Source organism: Oryza glaberrima, chromosome 6 (assembly GCF_000147395.1).
Source record: "Oryza glaberrima chromosome 6, OglaRS2, whole genome shotgun sequence".
NCBI lineage: Eukaryota > Viridiplantae > Streptophyta > Magnoliopsida > Poales > Poaceae > Oryza > Oryza glaberrima.
In genome coordinates this window covers 6,182,153-6,196,554 of record NC_068331.1, presented here as the reverse complement: position 1 = coordinate 6,196,554, position 14,402 = coordinate 6,182,153, and the positions used below count along the sequence as shown (strand labels likewise).

General features: G+C 39.7%; 1 protein-coding gene across 1 annotated transcript; it reads right to left on the bottom strand.

Annotated features, from left to right (window-relative positions):
- Window positions 1-10,352: 10,352 nt before the first annotated feature.
- Window positions 10,353-12,467, bottom strand: LOC127775878 (5'-adenylylsulfate reductase-like 2). Its single transcript, XM_052302187.1, has 4 exons — window positions 12,123-12,467; window positions 11,349-11,536; window positions 11,142-11,266; window positions 10,353-10,952 (listed from the first exon to the last, which is right to left on the bottom strand). The coding sequence occupies exons 1-4, from the start codon at window positions 12,288-12,290 to the stop codon at window positions 10,579-10,581; spliced, it is 855 nt and encodes a 284-aa protein (XP_052158147.1). The 5' UTR covers window positions 12,291-12,467; the 3' UTR covers window positions 10,353-10,578.
- Between the last annotated feature and the right edge of the window lie 1,935 nt (window positions 12,468-14,402).

Genomic DNA, 14,402 nt, shown 5'->3' with positions numbered 1-14,402 from the left:
ATTCAAATTTTTTTAAAATTATTATTTATTTTATTTGTGACTTACTTTATTATCTATAGTAGTTTAAGCACAACTTTTCATTTTTTATATTTGGGAAAAAAATTAAATAAGACGAATGGTCAAACGTTGCAAGTAAAAACTCAAAATCCCTTGTATCGTGGGACGAAGGGAGTAGATCGATATGACCAGTGATCCACTGGCTTCCAACTCTCTCTCTCTCTCTCTCTCTCCCTGTATAGTTGGATCATTTCTGTTTTTATTTTGTCGATAGCAATTCATAATGCGATGTGCCAATTAGTCAAAGTTTATTCGATTGATTTATATGTTTATATACTAAACTGCAGCCACATCATCACAAGTTTGTGTACCAGTAATGCAATTTGCTCTTCATGAAACTAAAAACAATTGGTTTTGGGAGTTTGGTTAGATTGTGATTACTCTTAGCATATTTGAATAGCTGCAGATCAAGTTTGAATTTGTAGGCAACACATCTTTGCTTTCACCCTATTTACGAATTTAGCATAAATGTCCGACATGCATATACATTTTTGATTATGCAACAGGATGGAGATTTAGGCCCTGTTTAGATGGGACTAAAACTTTTAAGCCCTATCACATCGGATGTTTGAACACTAATTATAAATATTAAACGTAGACTATTAATAAAACCCATCCATAATCTTGGACTAATTCGCGAGACGAATCTATTGAGCCTAATTAATTCATGATTAGCCTATGTGATGCTACAGTAAACATTCTCTAATTATGGATTAATTAGGCTTAAAAAATTTGTCTCGCGAATTAGCTTTCATTTGTATAATTAGTTTTGTAAGTAGTCTATATTTAATACTCTAAATTAGTGTCTAAATATAGGGACTAAAGTTAAGTCTCTACATCCAAACACCACCTTAGCAATATGATTTCCTTTTGACTATGTTATCTCTCGATCCTTATGTAAGTTGAAGCTTATGGTTATTTTTGTCTTTTTAGTGATCTATTATCAATAGCTTTATGAGCTGTGACCTATGTAATAGTTGATGTAGTTTATATTAAAGCAAATGATCTCCCCCCCCCCCCCCCCTTCTTGATAGTTCACATACCAGTGCCCCCAAATTTCCATCCTGGATTTGCCCTAAGTCAACATTATCAACCTTGTTACTTCACCGGTCACCACCGTCGTAATTCACCTATCTAAAAAGTACACCCTCTGTATATATTAAAAGAAAAAGAGTAAATTTCACAAAACTACAGAGGGTGTACTTTTTAGATAGGTGATACTTGACACTTAAGTACATATATTTTGGTAGTTTAGTTTCACAAAACCACACTATCGATAAATGGATTCACCCGTGAGATGACGTGGTTGCTCCATCTAGGATGATGACGTGATATATCCTATTAATTTTGTAAGATGGCTGGTAATAGGATATCATGTCCTCGTCCTATGTGAAAGAGCTACATCATCTCGCGGGTGAATCCATTCATTGATAGTGTGGTTTTGTGAAACTACACTACCAAAATATATGTACTTAAGTACCAAGTGTTAAAATGTGTGTGGTTTTCTGTAACTTGGACCATAAAACGTGTTTTTTTGTGAAATTTACTCAAAGAAAAAAGACCTTCTGACTTCGTAAAAGCCTAAAGTTTTTTTTTTAACGGAGGAGAGTATATTTTTTGTTGATGAACCCATAACCGTAATCGCATAAGTACAAATTTAACTGCAAACTTAATGGTGTATAAGCAGAGAACCAATATAACATGACAAGAATTATATAGTACTGTACCAGTTCATCTGATAGTATCAAAGCTGTCAAAGCAAGCTTAATTGCATGCACATAATTAAGCAAAAGCCCAAACAAAGATGATGTGCCATCATTGATGAGGCAAGATCAGGGGCAAGGTAACCAGTGAAGCTATAGAAGGTGGGAGCAACTATCTAATAATCCCACTAGCTTAGTAGCTTAGCTGAAGAAATCTGACAAGAAAGGATCTCATAATCCCAAATCTGTCAAAAGCAAGCTTAATTACATGCAATAGTTTAGCACATAAGCAAGCGAAACAAAAGATGATGTGCGCGCCTGCCATCATTGGGTTGCAACAACAGCCAATAGACAAGGTTACCATCCATCCATCGAACTTGAAGGAGAAGCTTATCTATCTACAGTAGCTCAATTGCTACGAGACCCAGCTCATCACCAAGATAGGCAATAAAATTACCCACACTATATATATATACACATCACTATGCTAATTAAATACTTAATTAACTATCTCATCGCATGGAAGGAGACGGCGGCGGCGTGGTCGACGGCGACGAGCCGGCCCCGCCGTTGGCCGCCATGGCCATGGAGGCCACGGCCTTGGCCCACGCCACCAGCTCCCTCTTCATCCGCCGCTCGTCGCCCCAGATCATCGGGTCCACCGGCCGCCGCCGCCCCTCCTCCGTCGCAGTCGCAGCAGCAAGAAACACCGTCGTCGCCGCCTCCCCGTCGCCGCCGGCCGCCGGAAAAGGCCGCTGCAGGACCGTCTCCTCCAACGCCATATCTCAGCTCGATCAGTGTAGTACTGTGCTGCGCCTGCGCGCCTCGTTGAGCGGAGAGCGAGGCGACGGGTGGCGCTATATGTAGAGGTATAGTATAATTGGCGCACGAGGAACTCGCCGAGCTTGGCCGCTAGCGAGGGGTATAGTGGCAGATTAAGTAGCAAGGGTTCCACGGATTTTATACGCGGCGTAGCTGCGAGCGAGCGGGAGGAGGAGTGGTAGATCGAGAGAATATCTGTGGTCGCGGGAGCTGTGTGACGGCGAGCGCGCCGCGTACGTGGTGGGGGGGTTGGTTAGCTGGGGCGTCGCTGTTGCGCGCGCGGGATGCATGTGGATGTGGGGGTGGGGGAGAGGGAGGGGGAGGGGAGAACGGGGCGTTTATTTCCGCATGTGTGTACACGTCTACACGGCTGCATGCGTGTGATGCGTGCGCGCGCGCGCCTGCCTGCGTGCGGCGTGCGTATGTGCAGATCAGGGATGACAGTTTCGGATCTGGATTTCTGATATTGCCGGAATTTTCTGCTTACTGGCTAGGTCCGCCTAGCAGGTGGTTTTTTTTTTTTTTTGGGGGGGGGGGGGGGGGGATATTTCATTTGTTTTAATTTATCAAAACAAATTCAAATTTAGTGAAATTTCTTCTATTTTTTTTAGACTACTCTATTTTGAATATCCGAAATATTATAAGAGTTTCGGTTCCCTGGAGAGAATCACTAGCTAAGGATCCCTATAAGCTGAAGCTAGTTGTGATGATCTTCATGATGGAGGCCTAAAAACCTCTGTTGCGGCTAGATCCACCATCATGGCAACGAGATGCCCCTCGCATTACACCAGTGACCTCTCTTTATCTCCCTCCTCCAACCCTACCACCTGGCGTCAACGGCTTGTCCTATGGGAGCTGTTGAGATCTTGACCTCAAGAGGAATACGGGATAGCTCGTCATTGCCATACCCCGCTCACTCTGTATCGAGCTTCGTCTTGCAAAGATCTGCCTCTACTGTCGCAACTCCTGTGCAACAACCACCTCCTAGATGAGCTCGCGCCACAAGCACTTCCCTGACCTCATTAGCTCCACATGCTCGTACAGATAAGGTGGTAGTAGAGGTAGATCTCGGCGGAGTGCGGGACCTCTCAATAACGGGGATTCAAAGCTCGACGCGGCACCGCTCCGGTTCGGCCGGCAACAAATGGGTGACGAGTGCTCCACTAGGGACTAGCTTTAGGGAGATCTCACCATCTGCCCATCACCTTCAATAGCACCGCCCGGAACCTCCACTACCGTCCCAATGAGAGCTCAAGATCTACCTCTACTACCATCTTAGAGTGGGCTCGATCTTGGCCACCTGCCACTTCCTCTGCCAACCTCCATGACCATGAGGGGAGCTCAAGGTCCACCTCCACCGGCCACCCCGAGCAAGCTCGACCATCACCTTTGTTGACCTCCCCAAGCGAGCTTGAGCTCCGGTGGGCGGGATCAACGAGCCACCGCTCCGAGTTCCCTCCTTTCCTCTGTCCCCGAGCAGAGAAAGGGAGTAGTGAGAGATATGGCATGTGGCCCTATGATCTTTTTTTTCTGATTGGGTTGTCACGTTGGCATCATGTGTGCCAGTCGGTCTGAGACCACCTAAAAAATGTTGGGAGTTTATTCGTTTTGTTTAAGTTAGGGATATCAAATGTCTGATTTTGTAATTCGCGGGGGGAGAGATTCGGGCGACATTCAAACTTCTTCCTACATTTAATTACATGAAAACTCACTGAGATAATATGGGATCGATAGAGATAGCAAGACAAGTACACTCTTATATATACATCCTTTTTTTTGTTAACATTATAAGATATTTATACCTCTTTGATACGTAGCAAGAATCAGGATTTGAAAAAACATTTTCATGATATTGTCGGATTATCATATATTTGAACTAAGACCTTAGCATGTTAATCATTACAGAATAGCAGTTTGTTAATGATTATGAAAGGTACGTGAAGAATAGTACTGTATATCATATCCTCGCAGCCGCAGACGTTGACGCCTTGTGCCTAGCAAGACATGGACCTCAACGTTGACACCTCGTGTCTAGTGAGAGAGAGAGAGAGAGAGAGAGAGACCACATGAAGGAGTTGGTAACTCTGTAGCTGATACTGCTCGATGGAGGACCTCCACGAGGTGCAGAGAATGTGGGCTCGGCCAACGCATGAAGATGAGATGAGAGGAGAGAAATAATAACAAAAATGTTTAGTGGTAGTGTGCTAGATTAAAGCGGTATATATCAATGAAAATTTTGGAGATGGCAAATATCCATTTTTAGAGAAGTATTTTACACCATGTGGCATATGTTTCAAAATGATACTCCTCCATTTTTAAATAAATGATGTTGACTTTCAGATATGACGTTTAGCAATTCTTTTTATTAAAAAAAACTATGTATCATCATTTATTTTATGATGACTTGGGTTCTGTTTGACACAACTCCAGATCGTAGATCCACTCTGGATTTGAAGTTTGTATATTGAATCATAGTATTTAAAAATTTTATATTTTATTTAAAATAGAGACAAAATGATTCATATAATATTGGTAATCACATATTCAAATCTATAGTTTGTGAAGCTAGAAATATCCAACTCCAAGAAATTGTGTATCAAAGATGGGAGTTGTGTCACATATGACCTTATTTATTTTTTTCGAATAAGAGGGAAGAATGACAATATCTTTTCATTAATAAAGAAGAGGAGTGAATTGCCTTGTTTTAATACTAAAAGTACTTTAAACATTAGTTATAGTTTTGCACATTTGTTCTAAAATTTTAAATAACTAGAAAAAAGGCCAGTGCGTTACAACGGGTGAAGGCTATTTTAATCGTATTATTGTTAGATTCTATTGTCTAAAAAGTATATGATATTTTTATTTGATAGTATTAATATCTAATTTGGAACCTTTATTGGGATGATGGTCATATCATGTACATCACTTTCTTACGGTCTGACAAGAACTCTGAAGCAATTAGGAGTACAACTCTCCTCCCAAGTTAGCATGCGAGTTTTTAAAGGGATTTTTTTACGACTCCTTGTGTGTTTCCAAAAATGAAGGACCTTAAAAACCGACTTAAATACAGACGACGTACCAAAGTATCACGGAAACATTTTAATTTTTATAATAGTATAGGGAAGAGATATGAATCTTTAAATATCATGTCACGTTATATATCTTAAAGAGAACTTTTACGATGTTTGCATTAAAAAAAGGTATAGACCCAACGCTCCTCAATCACAGGTATTATGTAAAAGGTATTTAAGTATTGGTATAGGTACTTAAGTATTAAGGATAAAAATATAATTTTACTAGTAGAGTAAAAGGGGTAGAATTGTCTCCCAAATTAGAATCGGTACTGCATAGGTGCTACTGTACGAGTTAACATTTCCCCGGTACCAGCTTTATTACAGGTTCTTCTTTGCGTATATCCTCTTTTGCGTGCTTTCCTCTAGATTTACGTTGTGTTTAAGTTAAATCATTTAGCTGGCACCAGCGTTACAGGTTCTTAAGTTGCATCATTTTATCTAGAGTTGCTCTGTTCTTTGATATTCTCTTTTACGTGGTTTTCTCTAGATTTACATTGTGTTCTTGTAACCCATGCATGTCAATCAGATCTTGCCTCTTGTTCCAACGCTCAACCATGCCAGATCTTCTTCCTCGACCGTGTCTCCTCGTGGGTGCACCCGTTCAAACACTAGAAGAACACCATAGGACGAGATCTCTATTTACTATCCCACAAAAATTCCAGTCCATTATATAAGGAATTTATGAACTACATAAATAACTAATCAACTGTGTAAATAAACATAGGATAACTTACAGATGCGCTAGCTTGCGCCTAGTCGTCGACCGGGTGATCTCATCTCCTCTTCAACCCTCAACCATGCAGACACTTTTTTCCTCTGTCTCCATCTAGTGAACCGTTCAAACCCTAGAACAAGAACGAAGCGAAAGGAGAGAAGAAAGGAGATGTGATCTTTCTGTTTATTTTGGTACATATCGAATTGATCGCTTCTAAATCAACGGCATGTCTGTGATTTACTTTTTTCCTCACGGCATACCGATCTGCACAACGATATACTGTTAGATGGATGTAGGAATTCAATTCACGTATAATGCCCATGTTTTGCTAGTAATTACTCCGCTACCATTATGTTACAATAATTTTGTTCCATACATTGTCCCTCTCTTGATCAACGGTATACGTTGTTTCACTTCCAGGTACCTCTAAGTACCTCGCAACCACCTCAAAAGGTCTCTATTTCAAAACGTAGGAACTACATATCGAATTTCTCCATTGGTAGCAGTAAAGGTTCGGCCGGATTTTCTTTGGGGAAAACAATGGACAATGTTGGAGCTAGCCATAAAGATGAGTTTGGTGGTGCTAATGGTATTGCTTAGTTGCAGATATCATCAGCCTTTGTTTGTCATGGATCGATCAACCGATCAAAATCATCCCATGTGGGGCGTAATAATGATCCAGTCTCTCACGTAAGCTCATGACCTCTCATCATGTTTTGCAGCATCAAAAATTTTAGCCACAGATTGATCGATCGCCTAAATTTAGCATCTTTTTTATACTGTAGACGATGCTAGTTAAGTATCGTACTCTGTACTGATGCGACACCTAAAAATTAATTTACGACGCGATCACTGCAGAAAATACGAACGGAATATCTACGTAGCGCTCGACCAGATACTCGCCTCCGATTATCAAACCGGAACGAGAGGACCAGCGGGTGGTACGGCGCAAAATCACAACGACGTTAATGAACTAGAATCGCTGCGGCGTCTTGCAACTTGCGGCATGACAGCCATGGCTGACATTGGGATGGGATGATGTGAGGTTGATGGTGTTCATGGTGGTCAGAAATTCAGAGAAGAATTGATTAAGGTAACAACTAACAGGTGCTCGTGCTGCGACGCTGATCACTCGATCGATCAACTTGGCCGATCAATTGTGGTTTAATTAAAGGCAGAGGTATATCGATCGGCGCCGTTCAGAGAGGAGATTGCGACAAGGAGATTCGCGTTTAATATCGAGAGGTTTCTTTCTCTCCTTTTCTCTTTTCTCGGGGAGGAATATGGAAGTAGTCGCGTTGAAGTAGAAGTAAATTGTCCTTGTCCCTTCAATTTTTTTTAGAAAAAAAAACTGACTGGGGCACACAAATCGATTTTGTATGTAGCTAGAGATCATGAGCTCGATTCTTAATCGACGCAATTAAAACATACGTATTTATATACAATAATCTTAATCGAGGACCTGATTTTAAACATGAAAAATAGTGTTATATCTATATGAAAGGTAGAAAATTAGAACCATCATCGTATCGAGCTCTATCTCGCTGAGATTTGCCTCCACTCCAAACTTCACTCCAGTTGTTGGAGGCCAACCAAATAAACCTTAGGTATAAGTAAATCGCTCATTCTCTAAAGTGATCGTAGCTCAACTGGTTAGATAACTTGTAATTTAACATGTCCATCCGAGTTTAAGTTCTAAACTTGACACATGTGCTCGTATTTACAGTTTACATTTATAACTAATTATTCTTCATCGGTAAATAACATACCTGTCAATAGCGAGACAACCATAGCTGACTTTATCAATCTCAAAATATGTCAACTGAGTTTTTCGAAGGTATTCATGTGTGTAAAATGGTGTGCGTGTGTATGTCAACTGAGGCAACCAGGTAGAAACATAGGACCATCGAGACACTCGTGGGTGACTTCGCCAATCTCGAGATATATTGGCTCAGTTTTTCGGAGGTGCTCATAGAACCATGTGTGACTTTATCAATCTCAAGATATGTCGGCTCAGTTTTTAGAGGTGTTTATAGAGGTAGAATGAGTATGCTTGCGTATGTGATCGATGTCAACTGAGACAACCAGGCAACAACATATTTTACAACTAATTTATTCTCCAATTTTATTTTCTGCTTTGGTTTGACATTAGTTAATGACAGTGTTGTGTGTGTGATTCGATAGACACAATAATCAAGTGCTAGTTTGGAAGATTTTATTTTCGGCTTGACAAAGAGGACTATATACAACATAAATGAATAAACAATAGTTATGCATATTCACCATAAATGTTATTAAGAAAGAAATTTGTGATAGAGAGGACAAGCCTATGTAGTATGATTGATGCAATATCTCTTATTACACTCGTTCCAAAATATAAGGAATTTTGGCTAACACTTTATCTCTTATTATAAGCCTATGTATGCATGTTCAATGGGAAGTCAGGTTCTTGGATCTTCAAATATATTGTTACTCTCATCTTTCTTTATCGATATACAATTATTCAAAATTAAAGTTTTATATAAATATATCGGTGTTACATGGAGAGAGGAGACACTGTGTCGCGTGAAAGCCGTTCGATGCTGTCATTGCCTCAGCATGATATCATGCTGACGTCATGCTACATGCATGTGTGGCCATAGTGCAGTGTTACATGATGGCCCTGCGACACCGGTATATGTTTATAAAAAGTGTGAAAAATAATATTTAGTCAGTAGTCAGTAGTACCTCTGGAAGTATTTAGTTAGTTTTAAGAGCAGCACCGTACCAGCAAGAAGAAGAATACAGTTGAGACGAATCAAGCCTTGTTCGGTCTTTTGTTTATTATTGATGAAAACAATTATAGAATTGTTTATTCATTATTGAGTACGTGTTGTTGTGGAAGGAGTGTGTACGATGTCTAAGCCGTTTGTTTTACTTTACAAAAATAAATATATACGAAGAAAGTACTTACACGGATGAGCCACTTTGTTTTATATTATAAATCGTTTTGATTTTTTTCCTAGCTAAACTTTACTAAGTTTGACCCAAGTTTATAGAAAAAGTTAGTAACATCTAAACACCAAATTAGTTTCATTAAATTTAAATTAAATGTATTTTAATAATATGTTTTTTTGTTGAAAATGCATATATGTGTTTCTATAAATTTGACTGAACTTAAAGAAATTTAACTAGAAAAAGTCAAAATAACTTGTGAAAAGTCAAAATACATTATTGCCTTGCCTTACACACTTTTCCTCAATTTTGATGAGGCTGTAAAATGACCTGTTTTAGGTATGATGTTACCTCTTCTGATGCGATCATTAACTACGGGGTCTATTGAAATTTACTAATATTATTTTACTCATTTTGATTACTGAGCTCTTTTTTATTCATTTTGGAGAACGAAATTCTTGTAACTATCTGCATTGCAGTCGAGAATATAGACATATGGTTAAGTCGGCTATAGCTTTGCAGTCGATAATTGGTTGATTCAAACAGATGGGACAACTACTAGAAATGAACTCAAATGTGGAACATGTATATTTTCTCAAAATTCAACCAAGTTATGGGGATGGCTTAGTATGCACAATTAACATTCTGCTTCAACAGGAAAGGGGGAAGGTACGTAATTGCCGATTCCATTGTCCACAAATTTGTCCTCAAGCTATGAAGAGAGAGCACTCGTGTTGGTCCTAACAGGAAAATATAGGTTGCATAAACCGAATTTACTTCGCTTTTATAAAATTCCTTTGATATACATGTACAGAACCCTAACATTCAGAACATCTAGGGAGAAAAATAACGTTATACATTCGCTTTAGAGAAATTTTACAGTTCTTAAGAGGTATCAAATCTTTAGCGCAAATTTTCGTACCTCCTAGCACCGAAGGTATGGAGAGGTACCAAATTTTTACACTAGAGAATATATCTCCTGATACCTTATCAAGTAATGTAAAATCACTTTTCATTTTATGATCATTTTGCAGTGTCAAAGTACACTTGTCTGAAACATACTTTATTACCTCCAAGAAAACGAAATGGACGGTAACTATTATAAGAGTAGCTATGAGAAGATGTAAGGAAAGGGGAAAAAAGGTGTGCTTCATAACGAAGCAGTTACAGTAATTTGCGCAGCCGACCACAGCAAATGGTCTGTTCAGTTACTGATTACTCCAATCTACATGTCCCAGTTGACAAATCGTGTTCTTCATGTATTGTTGTTCAATCAACTGGTGCTTGGCTCTCCGATTGAAACAGATGCTAACGATTTGGAAGCCCAAGCAGTAGCATGCCTTGCTCCATCATGCAAATTCCCTTGCTTAGACGGGTATACCCTGTTAAATTTATGTTTTCCTTGCTCAAGGCAGGTGAAGAGAGTACGCCTACTCCATGTCCGCTTCACAAAGGCAGTGATCTTCGGATAAAAAAGATAGAGCAGTCGAAGGATCACAAAAGAAGCTGCTAATGTTAAATAAGTATCTGGTTGAAGTATATTCTCTGGTGTTCGCGCCGACCAGAATAGGCACTTTTCCTGCTCACAATCCCTTTTAGGTTCAATGTCATCATCTCCAACGGCTGGATCCATTGATGGATTAATACCTTCATCACATGAAAGATAACTTGACCATCAGCTTTAGAGTCAGGAAAAGAGTATCCAAGACATTCTAACTTTCTTAGTCATAAACACACTAGCAGAGATGCTACAAAATAAATTATTTCGCAGAGCGAAATGAAGCATGGCATGAACATTTTCTATTGCAGTTGACGGCTAATGACAAACTTACACACCTGAAACATCATTATAGAAGGCAGCTAAGGATTTGACAGTTCGAGGCCCATGATACCGCACTCGCACTGTTGAGTTTATGAGAAACAGCGTTGGGTATCCATGAATCCCATACCGATATCTTGTCCTGCAGTTTCCAACCCTGAGTTAATACTTCGTACAAAGAATCTGTGGCATCACTGTTTTAGTTCATTTGACATAGGACACACCTTAACCTGACCGTAGATTCTTCAATTGCAAGATGACGAATAGTTGGAAATATGCAAGCCAACTTCTCAAAGCGTAGTCTGCATTCTTGTGAAAATGGGCACCAGGAAGCATAGAAGAGCACAGCAGCGAAATCCTCCTTGTTTGCATGAAGTAGATTAACGGCCCTCGCTAAGATAGCATCATCTCCCTAGAAATGAGTAGATGCAGCTTCATATAATTGACAAGTGAAACGGATCGGATAAAAACATATCTGAAGCGCTCGGCTGCAACAAGAAAATGGGATGAAAACTAACAACACAAGGTAGCTTGTAATTTGTGGTCCTATTGTATAAAAAGTGCGAAGTAATGTAAACACATGAGCGAAAATTCAGATGATGGATATGTGTCGAGCACTAAAATGATGAAAAAAAAAGGGAATTATCCGGCTTGACAGGTTGATCTCGTATTTACTGCGTAACAACAAGGTCAGTAAAAGTGTTGTACTGAATCAGACCTCTGACTCTTACCTAACAGTACAAAGAAGAGATGGCATCACGGTGTAAACTAGTTCGTTCAACTGCTAAATCATGCGCTGTAATAGAATAAGAAGGGATTGGCACTTTGGCAGGTTGGTTGGAGACCAATCCACGACCATGAAAATTTCAAACATCATCAGTAAGCAGATTGTACATGTTTGAGACGTATTCCTACCCCCCAACAGAACCTCGATTCTAACATACCCGATACCAACTGAATTTCACAGCACCAAACTCACTAGTAGTCCTACGGCTCACCTCGGTGACGCCGAGCGGGCGGCGCAGCGGCGAGCGGCACGCCTCGGGGGATCCCACGATCGCCTCAGCCGCGGACGGCCACGTGCACACGGGAGCCGCGTCGCCGGCACCGGCGACGGCGACGGCGACGGCGAGGAGGAGCAGCGGCAGCGCCGGCCACCACCGCATCGCGTGGGAGGCGGGAGAGTGGAGTGCTCGACCCTAGATCTGATCGCGCGATCCTACGTGGCGGCGCATGGGAGGAGGAGGCGGGGCGGCGGCGGCGGCGGGATGCGAGGACTTTTGTTTGGTCGCCCTGTCGCCGTCGGCGGCCGGGGCCCATGGCTGAGGGGAGCTGGAAAAGTCGTGGTTTGGTTGGTTACTCGCTGCGAAGACGAAGCGAAAATAATAATAAAAAAAGAAATGTTTTTTTCTTTTTTTTTCTGGTCCTGTACTTCATGGGCCCAATTAAATTGGCCCATACAAGGAACAGTGGCCCAATAAAATATGGAGGCCCAAATGCCTGGCCTGGCCTGTCTAGTACTTTTCTAAGTGGACCAGATGGATAAACTGATAAAGCCATAGCCCATAGGGTGCAGCACCAATGCTTTTCTTTATTTGCCCCTTAGAGTTGCTTGTTTTTGTTTTTTTTTTGAGGAGTTTTGCTTGGTTTAGTTATTTGCCAATGGGAAGTCTTCTCTTATTTGTCATTAGATGATGTTTTAGAAAATTTTCATTAATTGTAGGTAACGGAAGAACCAATTCTCAGTGGCAAATATATAATGAGCAGGTATTCCTGAATAGTTTTTTGAATGGCAAATAAAGGAATTTAATTTCACCTTTTCAAATCTCAAAAGGTATATTTACTGCCACTTAGATTAACAGAAAGAAACTAGTCAAATACCCCCAAATTAAAGCTCAAAAAAAGCAACCTCACTGTACGTACTATTTGCCATAATCTAACTCAACGATAAACGAATCCAAAGTCAATGTATTAATGTCCACGTACGTACTCATGCTCCAAGAGTACACAAGCATGCGAATTTGGGACTCCTACAGAACAAATAAGAAGTGGAGGAATTTTGGACGATTAAAATCTAGGGTTTGTTGAAACCATGCCACCCTATATTTGCAAAATTTGAGATATGCCACCCGTATCTCAAGATATATATGTTGGTCTAGTATTTTAGAAATGTTTATAGGGATAAGGTTTGTATTCATAGGGTAAGTGTGCACGCGTTATAAGCGTTTGTACTGTATTTCTCAAAAATGAAACTATTGGAATATATTCCCTAGCTACTGTTGCACCGGGGACTTAGTTTTACTAGCTAGGTTCTTTCTTCAAGCTTTTTCACTTTTCTTTGTAAAACTCCCCATGACCGCCACGGCAAGTCGTATATCAATATTTTTCTAGTATATTGACATGCAAAACTTTTGTACATTCGTAAAAAGAAATATTGAAATATATTCCTACATGTTCCTTTGGAAATTGGAACGAATGATCCTACAAAACCCTTTTAAAATTAGATGACACCATGTGTATTATTGCGAGGTACTCCCTCCGTCCAAAATATAGCAATTTTTTATTTAGATGGGATGCATTCTAGTACTACGAATCTGGACAGGTCTCCTGTCCAGATTCGTAGTACTAGAATACATCTCACATCTAAACAAAAGTTGCTATATTTTAGGACGGAGCGAATAACAGTTATGATGAAATATTTTTTAAACAAATCAAAAGGAATAATTAGTAGTAATAACTATATTTTGTGGATATTAAATAAGCTATATTAGATATTTATGGCAATTAAGAAGGAGCAATATTTGCACACAATATATTGACATTTGATTTAAGCATGCGAGAGATCCAACAGCTCTCATTGTGACATCACGTATGTTAAGCTATGGAATTGCTAATTTTACACAGGGATTTTAGAGAAATATTAACATAAGGCAAAACTCATATTTTAATGTGGCATGAATATTATATTCATGTGTTTTTTTATTGTGGAAGCTAATGACCAATGATCATACTCCACAGATCGAGGCACCTCTCATGATTCATATGTTGTGCATTGCACATACTATTTGCTATCCCAAACAAAACGTATAGTACTTTTTTCGCGGGGAAACAAAATGCATACTCACTCTATTTTCAAATATAAACATTTATAAAATTCAAATATTATACACAATACAAGCATTAGAATTAGGATTTTCTTGCATTAGAATTGGTGTCCTATAAATATTTATATTAGATATAAACTTTAAAAACTAGAAATACTTATATGTAAAAAAACG

Excerpts from the sequence above, each read along its gene's own strand:
- LOC127775878 (XM_052302187.1), bottom strand. The coding sequence starts at position 12,290 with ATGCGGTGGTGGCCGGCGCTGCCGCTGCTCCTCCTCGCCGTCGCCGTC. Across the intron at positions 11,537-12,122 it reads GCCCGCTCGGCGTCACCGAG|GGAGATGATGCTATCTTAGC; the intron begins GTGAGCCGTAGG and ends ACTCATTTCTAG. Across the intron at positions 10,953-11,141 it reads CTTCTATAATGATGTTTCAG|GTATTAATCCATCAATGGAT; the intron begins GTGTGTAAGTTT and ends CATGTGATGAAG.